This window comes from Dromiciops gliroides, chromosome 1 (genome assembly GCF_019393635.1).
Source record: "Dromiciops gliroides isolate mDroGli1 chromosome 1, mDroGli1.pri, whole genome shotgun sequence".
In the NCBI taxonomy this organism is placed as follows: domain Eukaryota; kingdom Metazoa; phylum Chordata; class Mammalia; order Microbiotheria; family Microbiotheriidae; genus Dromiciops; species Dromiciops gliroides.
Window position 1 is genome coordinate 742,767,259 of NC_057861.1, and position 15,623 is coordinate 742,782,881.

General features: G+C 41.4%; 1 protein-coding gene across 1 annotated transcript in view; it reads left to right on the forward strand.

Annotated features, from left to right (window-relative positions):
- DNAH12 (dynein axonemal heavy chain 12) overlaps positions 1 to 15,623 on the forward strand; it is a 172,991-nt gene that overhangs the window by 64,350 nt on the left and 93,018 nt on the right. Inside the window, exons 31-35 of the mRNA XM_043972200.1 lie at positions 520 to 703; positions 1,478 to 1,618; positions 3,203 to 3,286; positions 7,746 to 7,934; positions 9,749 to 9,868. Of these exons, the coding sequence (XP_043828135.1) occupies positions 520 to 703; positions 1,478 to 1,618; positions 3,203 to 3,286; positions 7,746 to 7,934; positions 9,749 to 9,868 (718 nt within the window). The remainder of the gene's footprint in view (positions 1 to 519; positions 704 to 1,477; positions 1,619 to 3,202; positions 3,287 to 7,745; positions 7,935 to 9,748; positions 9,869 to 15,623) is intronic.

Sequence of the window (15,623 nt, forward strand, 5' to 3'; positions counted from 1 at the left end):
TCAAGTGTCTGAGACTGGATTTGAACTCAGGTTCTCCTGAATCCAGGGCTGGTGCTTTATCCACTGCACTACCTAGCTGCCCCTAGTCTTTGAATTCTGATTGCTGCTGCTGCTTTTTTTTTTTTTTAATTCTGATTTCTTCTTGCTACTTAGTTCCTATTTACAACTGAAACTAGCCAGGTGAATCTGTCCTCTCCATCACGATTTAGGGCTCTTGATTTTGTGGAGATGGAGATTTTAGATCATAACTGAAGATAGAGAGGACACATTCATCCTGGTTAAGTTCAACCAAAATTCAAGAAGAGACTGGCTTTTCCATTTTCATATACTGTAAGCTGGTTTGGGCTGTTCTTTCTTTGTGTGTCAACGTCACCTTTTCTAGTACATCTAAAGGAATTCTGCCTATACTACAGGTTGGATCAGTGAACCCTGTAGAGAAGTCTTTGTACCAATGAAATCACAGATCCAGCACCCATCCCTACCCCTTTCAAACCTTACTGTATAATAATTGTCCAAAAGGTTCATGCTTGTTGGGGAACCTTACGCGGGGAAGACGAAGGTTCTGCATGTGTTGGCCGACACACTGACACTTATGAATGAGCGTTCGTATGGAGAGGAAGAGAAGGTTGTTCACAGGACGGTGAACCCCAAGTCTATCACGATGGGCCAACTTTTTGGCCAGTTTGATCCTGTGTCTCATGAGGTGGGGAAACTTGAGCAACTTTTATAGCCCCTTTCTGTGCTAGATCTTCACCAGAGGGAGAAGTCCAGCTCTTTACTTCTTTGGATCTTGGCTTCATGCTTTTCCATTCCTTTGACTCCAAGGCTGCTTTGTCCTATGCCATCCCCCCAAGAGATCATGGGTTTAGGGAATAAAAACCTCAACCTCCCCCCAAACCCTTTTTGTAAAAAATATCATTAACAATGAACCACATTTTTTTTTTTTTTTGGTGAGGCAATTCAGGTTAAGTGACTTGCCCAGGGTCACACAGCTAGTAAGTGTCAAGTGTCTGAAGTCAGATTTGAACTCAGGTCCTCTTGACTCCAGGGCTGGCGCTCTATCCACTGTACCACCTAGCTGTCCCCGGTGAACCACATTTAAATAACCCTGTCCCCACCAAATCTTTCACTTAACCCTAGAACAAGAAATGTCCAGTTCTATCACTTTTTTGGTGGCGGTGGTGGTTGGCATAGTTCTGTGTCCACTTTCTCATACTGTGCATTTTTAGAAGACATGTCTTCCTCAATTGGCTAATGCCAACTTTCCTTGGTAATACAAGCACGGCTTTGCTCAAGTGCCCTGTTTTATGGCTCTTCTTTCACTTGTTAAGCCAAAATAACCTTTTGACTGTGCCCTTTTTTATTTCTCTTGTCTCTGCAAACCCTCCATTGAGCATCAGCCTAGTGTTCCAGGGTCCTGAATTTCCCTTTTTTTAAGTGCACCTTCCCAACTCTTTTCTTCCTTTATCTCTCCTAGTGGACAGATGGCATTGTGGCCAATACCTTTAGAGAATTTGCCCTGTCTGAGACCCCAGACCGCAAATGGGTGGTATTTGATGGTCCCATTGATACGTTGTGGATTGAAAGCATGAACACAGTATTGGATGACAACAAAAAGGTAAAGGATCTGCAGTGATAGTGGAATTTGGAACAACAACGAAAAAGAATATTAAAAACCGTGAAGCAAGTGCTTAGGCTAATTAATATCTGTTATTTAGCATCTAGAAGGGTCCTTAGAGCTCATCTAAGCCAGCCTATACCTGATGCCTGAATTTCTATCATATCTTCTTCTTCTTCTTCTTCTTCTTCTTCTTCTTCTTCTTCTTCTTCTCCTTCTTCTCCTTCTTCTCCTTCTTCTTCTTCTTCTCCTTCTTCTTCTTCTTCTCTTCTTCTTCTTCTTCTTCTTCTTCTTCTTCTTCTTCTTCTTCTTCTTCTTCTTCTTCTTCTTCTTCTTCTTTTTTTTTTTTTTTGCGGGGCCATGGGGGTTAAGTGACTTGCCCAGGGTCACACAGCTAGTAAGTGTCAAGTGTCTGAGGCCGGATTTGAACTCAGGTCCTCCTGAATCCAGGGCTGGTGCTTTATCCACTGCGCCACCTAGCTGCCCCCTTCTACCATATTTTCTTGAAGATTTCCGGGGATGGGGAACTCACTACTATTTAAGGAAGCATCCTCCAGTATTTAGGGTCCCAGATATAGAGCTCTGAGGCCAGATAATCCAAATCCCTCATTTTACAGATGAGGAGACTGAGGTCCAGATAGATGACTTGCCTAAGGTCACACGGGCAGCAAGCAGTCTATGCCAAACCCAAGTTATTGTCAGCAACTACAGTAATCTCTGGCAGCATCCAGTGATGGGTGGTTCAGTTTGTTCCCTTTTTTGGAACCTCTAGTTGTCATAATGATAATAATATTTATATAGCTTTTTACGGTTTGCAAAGTGCTTCCTGTATATTGTCTGATTTGATTCTCACAACAACCGCAGGAGGCAGGTGCCATTATTATCCCCATTTGACAAATCAGGAAACTGAGGCAAGTGACTTGCCCAGGGTCGCACAGTTAGTAAGTGTCTGAATTGGGATTTGAATTCGGGTCGTTCTGAGACCAAGAACAATCTATCCACTGTGTCATCTAACTTTTCCTTCTGTTGAGCTGAAAAATACCTTCATGTAACTTCTGTCCACTGGTGCTAAGGGCTAACACACCCAACTGTGTTATGCAGTCAGTTCTGGGGGATTTGTAAAGGGAGGCATTAACAAGCTGGAAGACAAGCAAGGTGGGGACGAGACCCTGAGCTTGGATGCTGTGGGATGGTGAAGGGCTGAAGGGCCTTGAATGATGTACCAGGAGAAGAGGAGGCTTGTGGCAGGGCTGGGGTGGGAAGGCAGACCTTAGAAGATGGGGATCGTGGGTTTAGAGCCTGATTTTACAGATGGGAAAGCTGAGGCCCAGGGCGGGCTCTGGTGATTGGTTCAGGATTACTCTGGTACTGGGAGGCAGCAGCAGAATTCAGCCTCAGCCTCTGAATCCTGAGCCCTTTTTGCTGCCTTGAGCCTTGGCTCGTCCAGTTCTGGGCACCCTCAGGAAATGAAGCCTAGTTGGGAGAGATGCATCATTTTCCATGTGAAGCCAGTTCTTAGGGGAAACCTTTGGAAGGTGGGGATCGGCTTTTCTTAACTGTCCTTCTTGAAATCCTTGTGTTCAGCTTTGCCTGATGAGTGGGGAGATCATCCAGATGTCTGCCCAGATGAGTCTCATCTTCGAAGCCATGGACCTTTCCCAGGCCTCAGTAAGTTGGCAGCAGCACCTGGTGGGGGGTGGGGGGAGAATGACCAGGAGTTTTTGTTGTGAAAGGAACATTGTTTTGGTTGACAGATGAAAAAAAAGTTCTGAACTTGACAAGATCCAAATCAAATAGGCATTTCTAAATACACAGTGGAATGGAAAAAGGAAGCTTATCCACAGAACTATAGCTCTCCTCTGTGTATAATATATATATATATATACAATTGTTAAGGGCTAAAATTCTAGCTAGTCTGTCTAAAATATTTAATGAGTGGTCGCCAATAAATTATAAGCTTTAGCAAGAGTTAGACTTTTAAGCATTTATTAAGGAGAATAAGAATTTGGTAAAGAGAGAGAGAAAGGTCTAGATTCCTGAGTGGTCGCCAATAAATTATAAGCTTTAGCAAGAGTTAGACTTTTAAGCATTTATTAAGGAGAATAAGAATTTGGTAAAGAGAGAGAGAAAGGTCTAGATTCCTATCTATTAAAGGGAGAGCACATTTCTAGCTCCCTTCTCCGCCAGAGTCCAGAGGAAAGAGCACGAGACTGAGCGCCAGTCTCTTCCTTCCTCCTCCCACTAGCCCGCGTCACTTCCTGATACCAAAGACAAGACTCCTGGTCTTGCCCTCAAAGACCTTCGCTTCATGGGCAGAACTCTTCTACAGTTAGTATCCAGCAGGTGGCGTTATTCCAATCGTTACAGTCCCCCCTGTTGTTCCTCAAGAAACAAAATGTTTCCTTGACGGAACAGTAAAAAGAATATAATAACTATTGATAACTAATAATATGTGAACAACAATATAGAAAAGGAAGAGAGGAAAGTTTTGTCCAGAGGGGCGATTTTTTTTGTCCTCATGAACCGACGCTTTGACATTAGTCTTGCAAAGGGAGGGCCTCTGCAGAGAATACATGTTACAGATGGTGTATATTATAACAGAAAGAGAAAAAAAACAACAAAAAGAACAAATCAAAACTGTTCATTTAAAGTCTCTGAAAGTCTTTTCTCAGATGTCCTCTAGGTGTAGTCGTGGAATGGAAGTCTTTTCAGGGGTTGATGTGTGGATGCTGGTAATCAGCCAGGAAATTTCCTACAAAATTGAGCTTAATACAACTTTAAAATAGCTTTGTCAGTAATCAAATCAAACAATGAAAGTTCTCAAAAACATGTCTAAGGGAATACAGAATCTTAGTTGTTAACACGTGAAACATACAATAAAACAAAAATTGAACCATTCTTTAAAATTACATTATTATTATAGTCCCTCCTTATGGAGAGTAATTGAGAAGACAATTGCTGCGATATTAATTTTTAAAAATAATTTTTATCTTTGTTTCATCACTTTTTGCATCATCTGCCTAATTATCCTCATGCCATTATGAGAAATTAGAAAATCTAATATAATTGGTAACAGGTGTCAAGGCCAAATTCAACACTGTTATTTATCATGACACCTGAGATAATTATGGGGGTTACCATAAAAGAACAGAGAAATGATGGGATATGAGCATTCCCACACTTGAGCAATATGTACTGCCCATACAGTATGCCAGGCTTAAAATAGGTGGATGGAATATATGTCCATGCCACCGAACATATTGGAAGAAACTGAGTCAGACTTAATCAGATGCATGGGATTGAGATGTCCATGGCATCAGGCATATAGGAGGGAGCATAGAAGCCAGGTGTAGGAGTGAGATGGGTGGGATGAATACTTCCAGCCATCTGTACAATATTGTGGGGAAAAATAAAATAAAATATTAAACCAAGAGAATCCAACCTCAACATTTGTCAAAAGCCGTTCCCTCAGCCATACCTTGACTTCATGCATGTCTCCCCTCATGTGACAGTTCAGTGTCTGCTCTTGCATGTATTCCTCTTGTGATTGGATGGCATCTTGGCCAACTGGCATCTGATAACTCAGAATAAAGGCAATTAATGTCTTAAATGATAAGTTCCCATAATCCAAGTCTCATATGGATTTAAAAATTGAGGATAATAAATGATTGCAAAAAATGTGAATACATCTTGACTCAGAACACAATATATAATTATGCAACAATTTCAAATAATACCCCTTTTTTTTTAACTTAGTATACAATTACTTTTTTGAAAAATCTGAACATATTTAAATACAAGTTAAAGCACAACACAATCTCAAAGAAAACTTTTACAAATGTTCCCCTCTTTTTTTTTTCGGAATATGCTTATCAAAAATAATACTTCTAGAATCAATTTACACTTGCCATGGCAAACAATTTGCCAGGGAAATGCTTTAAAGAGTTTGATCAAATAATCAGTTGAGAAAAAATAACAAAAACAAACAACTCAGAATATGGGAGCACAATACTCCTAGAATTAACATTGTATAATAAAATCAAAACCATCTTGCAATGTTTCAAAATTAGATAGACAAATGAATAGAAGAAAATACACATGGAACAATAAAATACAGTGAAATTCAAACTAAGGAAATCTAAATGAATATGAACTTAATATCAATAAGAGTATTATAAAATATAAACTTGATCACATGACTATAAAAAGCTTTTACAAATATTCTCCTTGTTTTAGAAACTAAGTATAAGACACAATCTCAAAAGCATGAAAATCTCTATGAAAATAAACCCATACCATTAATTTCAAAATGTATATGTAATAGCATAGAAATCCTATGTAACCTCTGAACTGACATTAATACTCTGAGTGAATTCAGAACACTTTTGATTCCGGTATCTAAAATCCCCAATACTCATATCAATACCTTGCTGCTTACTTCTACATTTCTGTAAAATATATATCCTTCCATGGCAAAAGAAGCAGAGTCTTGAACTATGTTGATGATTGTCATTCTTATTCAGCTTAAGTTTTTCTTCTTTAACCCCTCTATATTGTCTGTCAGTCTTTTCACCATACAAATGCTTTATAAGATTACTAATTAAAGACAAAAGCAGGTTAGCAAAATTATGAACAAAACGAGAATATCTGGAATTTAAAGGGTTTTCTAAAGTTGTCTCAGAAGCACAGCCAGGCTGGGGAAGGGCTGAGCCTGAAGCTGCAAATGTAGTTAGAAAAAGTTGAGCATGCGCATCAGATCTCTGGACTTCCCAGGCAGGGGAAGCTATGGGCTTGGCCATAGGAGGAGTAGAGGGTGGGGTCTGGGGAGGAGGGGAGGGACCAGCGCAATTTGAATCCGACTTGATTTTGAACTCAGGCCTGGATTCCTCTTCCCCCACTTTGCCTCCAGGTGCTAGGGGATTAAAAGCTTCTAGAGGGTGGGTCATTGCCTCCAGGCATGCAAAATTAGAGCAACAATTAGTGTTAGAACTGGGAAAAGCTGCGGGAATCTCTACAGGTTTCTCTGAAAAAGCATGGTTGGGAGAGGGAGAGATATTTCCTTGTGTGAGTAAGTTGCTGGCTCTTTTAACAAAAATAAAAAGAAAAATAGAAAATCCACAAAAACAAAGCATTAACATGATCTTATCTCCCATTTGTCTGGTTAAACAGACTAAAATCAAAAATGGGGTAATTAGGGAGTTTAAAAGGTCCATTCGAAAAAATTTAAAGGGAAAACACAGCCAGTACACCAGTACTTAGCAGTTAAAGGGAGAGGGAGGGGAAATTTCTTACCCAACCAGAAGATCAGAAGACTGAGGGTTAGCTTTCCTCTTCGTGGTCAGCCATCTGTTAAGGGCTAAAATTCTAGCTAGTCTGTCTAAAATATTTAATGAGTGGTCGCCAATAAATTATAAGCTTTAGCAAGAGTTAGACTTTTAAGCATTTATTAAGGAGAATAAGAATTTGGTAAAGAGAGAGAGAAAGGTCTAGATTCCTGAGTGGTCGCCAATAAATTATAAGCTTTAGCAAGAGTTAGACTTTTAAGCATTTATTAAGGAGAATAAGAATTTGGTAAAGAGAGAGAGAAAGGTCTAGATTCCTATCTATTAAAGGGAGAGCACATTTCTAGCTCCCTTCTCCGCCAGAGTCCAGAGGAAAGAGCACGAGACTGAGCGCCAGTCTCTTCCTTCCTCCTCCCACTAGCCCGCGTCACTTCCTGATACCAAAGACAAGACTCCTGGTCTTGCCCTCAAAGACCTTCGCTTCATGGGCAGAACTCTTCTACAGTTAGTATCCAGCAGGTGGCGTTATTCCAATCGTTACACAATACTATATATAAAGATATATAAGTCTAGCATATAGCTGGCAAAGCTGGCCTGCCTGCCTGTGCTGCTCTCTGGTTTTCATTCTGTTCTCTTCATTGCATTAAAAAAAAGGTACCTCAACAATCCTTTTTACATTGGGTCCAAGGGTGTGCCCAGTTTGGTAGCTTTCTGAACATGCTTCTGAATTGTTATTCAGAAAGAATGGACCACCAACAATGCATTCGCGTGCCCCTCCAACAATTGTTGTCCTCCTTTTCTTGCGATCTTTGCTGTGAAAGGTAAACTTGCCTTGTTCTCTTTAGCCGGCCACTGTCAGTCGCTGTGGTATGATCTACATGGAGCCTCTCCAGCTAGGCTGGCAGCCGCTGGTCACCTCTTGGTTGCATTCTCTGAAGGAGCCTCTAGACAGAAACGAATACCAGGATCTGTTGCAAGAACTCTTTGATTGGTTGATAGCTGCAGCCTTACGGGTTCGTCAGAGAAAATGCAAGGTCTGTTGAGTTAGAAACCAAGTTTTAGTGGCTTCATTTCCTTTTCTTTTACATTGCTATCACCTCCCAATGTCTCCTCTCCCTACTTCCCATTTCCCTAACACAGATGGAGCCCTCCCTCATGATAGGAACAGTTTAGGCAAACAAATCAACACTGGCCAAGTGTGAAAATGTATGCTCCATTCAGACCCAAGAGGCCACCACCTTCAAGTTTATTTATTTTTTCATTGGACTTTGCCTTTTCTTAACTCAGGCAAAACTAATAAAAAGAGTGAGCACATCCAGATTTGGTGACCCCGGTTGGGCTGAGGGTCCCTTAAGTTAAAGATGAATAATTTAGAGGTAAGGTTCACTCCAGCTGAGGGTTTGGAGGGGTTGCGAAGATACTGAGGTGGAGGGAGATCCCACACTCACAAAATCGTGATCAGGGCTAGACCTTGAGTCAGGATGTCCTGAGTTCAAATCTAGCCTCAGACACTTACTTGCTATGTGATCCTGGGCAAGACACTTAAACTCTTGTCTTCTTCAGTTTCCTCACCTGTAAGATGGGATAATAATAGCACCTCCTCCCAGGGAAAATAAAATGAGATAATAATTGTAAAGGACTTTGCAAACCTTAATATAAACATGATTATTTATTACTATTATTATTTTATTTTATTTTTTATCTCAAATTTTTTGTCACACTGAGAGATCAGGATCTATAGAATCTGGCTTTACAAACAAAAGGAGCACATTTTTTTTCTTTTAAAAAATTTATTTAAAGTTTTGAGTTCCAAACTTTTTTTTATCATAAAAGTGTTTTATTATTTTCTAGTTACATGTAGAGATAGTTTTCAACATTTATTTTTATCTATAGAATCCATTTTTTTGTTTTTGTTTTTGTTTTTGTTTTGGCGGGGCGGTGAGAGTCGAGTGACTTGCCCAGGGTCACATAGCTAATAAGTGTCAAGTGTCTGTGGCAGGATTTGAACTCAGGTCCTCCTGAATCCAGGGCTGGTGTTTTATCCACTGTGCTACCTAGCTACCCTCATAACATTTGTTTTTATAAGATTTCTAGTTTCGGGGGCAGCTAGGTGGCCCAGTGGATAAAGTACTGGCCCTGGATTCAGGAGTACCTGAGTTCAAATCTGGCCTCAGACACTTGACACTTACTAGCTGTGTGACCCTGGGCAAGTCACTTAACCCCCACTGCCTTGCAAAAAAAAAAAAAAAGATTTCTAGTTTCAAATTTTTCTCCCTCCCTCCCCTCCCTCCCCCCTCTATTACTATTATTATTTACAAATGTTATCTCACAGGTAACATTTATAAATAATAATAGTAAATAGTAAATAATAATAATTTGAACCTCACAACAACCCTGTGGGTTGGTGATATTGTTATCCCAGTTTATAGGTGAAGAGACTAAGGCAGACAGAGGTTAAATGACTTGCCCAGGGTCACACAGCTAGTAAGAGGTGGGATTCAAACCCAGGTTTTCCTGGCTCCAGAAGCTTTGCCATGCTCCTGTTTTGACAGATTGATCCCAGTGCTTAAGGCCAGCCCTGGGTTTCCCCAGGAATGAATCCTCTCCTGCCTCAATTCTATCTCTTAGAATCCTTAGTTCTTAGACTCCACAAGCCCATAGGTTATACTGGGTGGGAACTTAGTGGTCACTGAGTCATTTGAATGAGTGAGTGAATGCAGGCCAGTAGCTGCTCATGCTCTGGACTCTGTGAAGCTTCCTGGGCCTTAGCTGAGTTTTCTGTAAAATGACTAATTCTGTGTGACCTCCCTGGACAGGCGAGGCTTGACTGTTCTTTGTGGCTCCACAGGAACTGATTCCCACAAGCAACAGCAATGTTGTCGTCTCTCTCACTCGCCTCTTTGAAGTCTTGCTGTCTGAGGTGGCGGCCGAGGACCCGAACAGCAAACACATCCGCGTTTGGATCATGGTTAGTTCTCTCTGCCTTCCCTTCTCCCGGTTTCCTCCTGTCCTGACACGTCTCATGAGAGGCTTTCTTGTTCTCTGGCTTCTAGAGCTCATCCCAATGGGTCCCAAGCTGTCTTTCCTTGTACATTGTTCCCCTCTCCTCCATTTTATGTGCTGCCTGCCATCCCTGATCTAACCTAGGCTAGCTGAGAGCAGGGATTGTTTCGTTTGTCTTTGGATTTTCATGTAGTGCCTGCCTGGAGCAGAAATTAATAAATGCTTATTGTCTTTTGCCTCTTTTTGCATTTCCCTAAGTTCCTGGCACTTATAACAGCAATAATAACAACAATTATAATAATAGATGTTTATTGTTTGTCCTTCGTTATTTTTTATTTTTATTTTTTGTGGGACAGTGAGGGTTAAGTGACTTGCCCAAGGTCACATAGCTAGTAAGTGTCAAGTGTCTGAGGCTGGATTTGAATACAGGTCCTTCTGAATCCAGGGCTGGTGCTTTATCCACTGTGCCACCTAGCTGCCCCCTGTCCTTCATTATTGAAGAGGACCATGATGGATGTCGTAACTTGCAGCGAATTGGATTTAAATGAGGAAGGGCTGTGCTCGGTCACCAACCTCACTCTCTCCTCCAGAGCCATTTGGTTTCAATGACAAGATATACATCAAGATGACTGGAGATGGCTCTGGTTGTTTAAGGCAATTGGGGTTAGATGACTTGCCCAGGGTCACACAACTAGTAAATGTCTGAGGTGAGATTTGAACTCAGGTTCTTATGACTCCAGGACCAGTACTTTACCCCCTGCACCACCTAGCTGCCTGTGTTTATTGGTTGCCTGATTAAAGAAACTTACAGGGTTTGGGAAACTATGAACTCCAGGATATCTAAAAGCGTGAATCCCTAGAGGTGTTAGATGGACTTGCTAGATTGGCCTGTGCCCTCTGTGCTCTCCCTTAGTGAAGCAACCCCACCTGTTGGGGCTGCTCTTCATTGCTCTTTTTTTGGTTTAAGCCCAAACACCTTTTAGACCATGGGCCCTGGCTTTTTCTGCTGGTTTCCATTCTCTTCCTCAACTCCAAGTGCCACATTTAACAGGTTAACCAATGCCCTATTTTGTGTGTTTTAAAGCTTTCTCTCAGGCTTGTGCTTTTAACATTAAGACTGAAAACTTGTTAAATATTAACTAAAGACTCTTTTTGAGGAAACATACGTTAGCTCAGCATAAAGAATTTTTAATTTTTTGAATTCCTCCTGTGATATCAACCATGTAGGGAGCGCTCCTTGAGAAATTCTCTCTATTGATGCAGATGGGCACCTGCTTGGACACTTATAATCTTAACAAGTTGTCTGGGGCAGACCAAGGTTAAGAGATTTACCCAGGGCCTCACAGCCCAGATGGGTCAGAATTGGGTCTTGAACAGAGGCCTTTCTGACTCCAAGGCCTCTGTTCTCTATCCATTATGCCCCTCTAATTCCTTAAATTAATCAATAAGCATTTTTGTCAGTCAACAAACATTTTTTTTGGTTGGGCAATGAGGGTTAAGTGACTTGCGCAGGGTCACACAGCTAGTAAGTGTCAAGTGTCTGAGGCCAGATCTGAACTCAGGTCCTCCTGAATCCAGGGTTGATGCTTTATCCACTGCACCTCCTAGCTTCCCCAGCAAGCATTTTTTATGCCCTTACAGTATACTAGGCCCTGTGCTAAGCACTGGATATGCAAATAAAAGTAAACAGAAATACAATTCCTCCCCTCAAGGAGCTTATATTGTCATAGGGAAAACAACACATACAAGGGGCATTGGGAAGCAGGGATGGGGGATGGTACCTAGACAGATCCATGGTGGCCAAGGCTGGAGAATGAGGGATGGCCAGGAAGAATCCCCCAGGAGGAGAAGGGGTGGCAGGACTGAGTGCAGAGGCAGCTGAAGCATGGTGATCTAACTCCAGAGAACCAGGGATGCCTGGTCTGGGACCCTTCCTCAAAATGGAAGCTCTGGGAAGAAATAACCAGCAAGTGATTAAAGAATTTTTTCAGGTGTGGGCTTTTCGCTAAGGATCAGACTAAGATTAAAGTTTTTTAATTACAATTTTTTAAAAAGTCCTCCTTTTCCCTTTAGAAAGAATGCCCAAGTTTGCTGGGAAACAGATTCTAGGCTCAAAGCCCATGTTTTCTAAGCTTATGTTGTACCCCGACTTCTCTCATCTTTTTTTTTTTTTTTTAAGTGAGGCAATTGGGGTTAAGTGACTTGCCCAGGGTCACACAGCTAGTAAGTGTTAAGTGTCTGAGGCCAGATTTGTACTCAGGTACTCCTGACTCCAGGGCTGGTGCTCTATCCACTGCACCACCTCGCTGCCCCTTCTCATCTTTTTTGTGGAGGAATGTAGTCAGAGACTGGTGCTTTTTAACCTAATTGGGCTCTTTTTAGCAATTTAAAGAGTTTTTTTCTTTCTCACAGTCATTTTGAAATCTGATGAGTGGGGCAGCTAGGTGGTGCAGTGGATAGAGCACCGGTCCTGGAGTCAGGAGGACCTGAGTTCAAATGCGGCCTGGGCAAGTCACTTAACCCCAATTGTCTCACTAAAAAGAAAAGAAAAGAAAAGAAATCTGATGAGTAAGAGTAGCAGCCTTTGGATTCAGAGCCGGCCTTTTTTGGTGAGCACTAAGGGAGTGGTTGAAGAGATTAGAGAGTTGGTCCATTGACCCACAGGAGGGTTGGGAGTATTGGGTTGAAGCTAGTCAGAGTGGGGACAGGATTGGAAGTCCAGTTAGCTTGGCAGGATTCGGCTGGTACCAGGGCTTGGCAGGTAAGAAGCCAAGTTTGGTTGTGTAAGAAGGTCTGGACAAGAGATGGTTATTATAGGTGACCTTAGCAAGGAGGATGATGGGATGCTAGACTGGGAGTGAGTGGAAAGGGATTTCAGAGACCACTTAGCCCCCTCATTTATAGATGAGAAAATTGAGGCCCAGGGAGGTGACTTGTCCAAGGTCACCCAGTGGTAAGCCTCAGAAGTGGGATTTGTACCATGGAGTCAGCTTGAACTCTTGCATGAGAGCTGATGGTTAAATTTTCAGTGAGTTGGGGAGCCCTGAACTTATTAAATTTCATGGACATTCAGCATAAATAGCCCCTCAAATAGCAGGAGGCAGGGGAAGAAAAGGACAAAAGCAAATTTAAGAGGTCATTTGCCCTAGGGTTGGTCAGACTGCACATAAACTACTGTGATCATCTCTCACTATACTGGCAAAGCTCTGAGTAAAGTCTCACTGCTAGGCTGGGCTTTTCCTTTCCACAAGAACAAAACTCAGTCCTTCTCCTCCCCCCTCCAAAACTACTGTGGTCTTGGGTCATGTTAAGGGTAGCATGGCTTCCAGCACCCTGAATTTGACTGGCCTAGCCTTTGTGAAGCCAAGAACACTTCCACACCATGAGAAGGCAGTAGAGAGACTGAGGGGGTGACCTCTGCTGAATTCACAGGCCCCTTCAGAGGACATGACCCGGCCATAACAGAGCAAATGTACCAAAAAAATTACTTTCAAAAGTTTTTCTCTGCACCATCAGTGTTGGCCCTGCCCATATAGTTTGAACATGTTTCCTTTTCTCATGGCGCAGCCTTTAAAAAAAATTAAGGCATCTTTTTCACATTTGTCATCAGGCCATGTTAATGTTGGGGTGTTCACTTGTTTCATGGAAGACAGTACTCTTACCCATAGAATGTTGACTCCTGGAGGGTAAAGGTGACTTCTTTTGAGTCTAGTACAATGCTCAGCACATAGTAGGTGCTTAATAAATGCTTATTGACTCATTGGTTGACCATACTGAACCTGACTTGTCAAATTCAGAGATGTTTTGGTGAAATTTGAAGATATCTAATAATCAGAGAAGTGTAGAATTTTAGAGCTAGAAGGGACTGCAAGAGACTAACCTCTGTCTGACAAAATACTCCCACCACAACATACCTAAAAAGTGATATTCCCCCATCAGACTATCAGTCAGTCAACAAGCATTTATTAAGTGCTTGTGCCACACGAGGCCCTCTGGTCCGAGAGGGCAGGGACTGTTTTTGCCTGTTTTATCTCCAGTCCTTAGCACAAAGTCTGGTGTGTGGTGAGTGATTAAGAGTTGCTTGTTGATTGATTGATTGAAGTGGTTGTCCAGCTTCTTGAAAACTTCCAGTGACAGGCGACTCACCACCTCCAGAGGCAACCCAAGAGATCATACTTTATAGAATTCAGGACTGGTTTCCCTTTGAATCTAGAGACTCCCCCTCCATTATTCTTGGTCATGTAAACATGATTGTTTTTGAATCATAAAAGTATTTTATTATTTTCCAGTTGCATATAAAGATAGTTTTCAACATTTGTTTTCATAAGATTTTTAGTTCGAAAATTTTTCTCCCTCTCTTCCTTCCCTTCCCTCTCCCCAAGCCCGAAAGCAATCTGATATAGTTTATATATGTACATTCACATTAAACATATTTCTGCATTAGTCATGTTGTGAAAGAAGAATCAGAACAAAAGGGAAAAACCTCAAAAAAGGAAAAACAAAAACAAAAACAAAAGTAGAAGAAAGAGTATGGTTCAATCTTCATTTAGAATCCTCAGTTCTATTTTTCTGGATATGGAGAACATTGTCCATCATGAGTTCCTTGAATCTTTGCACTGCTGAGAAGAGCTAAGTCTATCCCAGTTGATCATCACACAGTGTTGCTGTTACTGTGTACAATGTTCTCCTGGTTCTTCTCATTTCACTCACCATCGGTCCAGTTAAGTCTTTCCAGGTTTTTCTGAAATCTGCCAGCTCATCATTTCTTATAGCACAATAGTATTCCATTACATTCATATACTACAACTTGTTCAGCCATTCCCCAATTGATTTCCCTCAATTTCCAATTCTTTGCCACCACAAAGAGAGATGCTATAAATATTTTTGTACATGTGGTGCCTTTTCCCTTTTTTAAGATCTCTTTGGGATACAGACCTAGTAGTGGTATTACTGGTTCAAAGGGTATGCACAGTCCCATAGCCCTTTGGGTATAGTTCCAGATTGCTTTCCAGAATGGTTGGATCAGTGTAAACATGATTTTAAACCCTCCCCCTCTCCCCACAGTTGAATGAGTAAGCCTTTAAGTGCTGTCTCCTGTTTAAGTGACTTGCCCAGGGTCACACAGCTAGTAAGTATTAAGTGTCTGAGGCCAGATTTGAACTCAGGTCCTCCTGACTCCAGGGCCGGTGCTCTATCCTCTGCACCACCTAGCTGCCCCCTCAAACTATATTATAAAGCAGCAGTCTTCAAAATCAACTAGTATTTGTTAAAGGGGAGGGGGGGTGGGAAGGAGGGAGGAGGGAGAATGAACTGATATAGACTAGACAGGGAAGGTTCAGAAACAATAGAATTCAATAATCCAGTGTTTGACAAAGTGGAAAACATAAATTATCTATTTGGTTAAAAACTCCTGGGAAAACTGAAAAGCAGTCTGGCAGAAATTAGATTCACATCAATATATTATACCATACTCTACAATTTATTCTAAATGAATACCTGACCTTAATATTAAAGAACAGACTTAAAAAATTAGAAAAGATACATCACATTCCTCTTATAACAACAGATAAGAGTTGTATTTCTAATCAAACAAGAGATAAAGGCAATTATAAAGGATAAAACATAACTTTGATTACTTGAAACCGAAAAGCTTCTGCACAGACAATGTTAATGCATTTAGAATAAAAAGGGAAGTGATTGAAAGGGAAAAAAAAAATTTG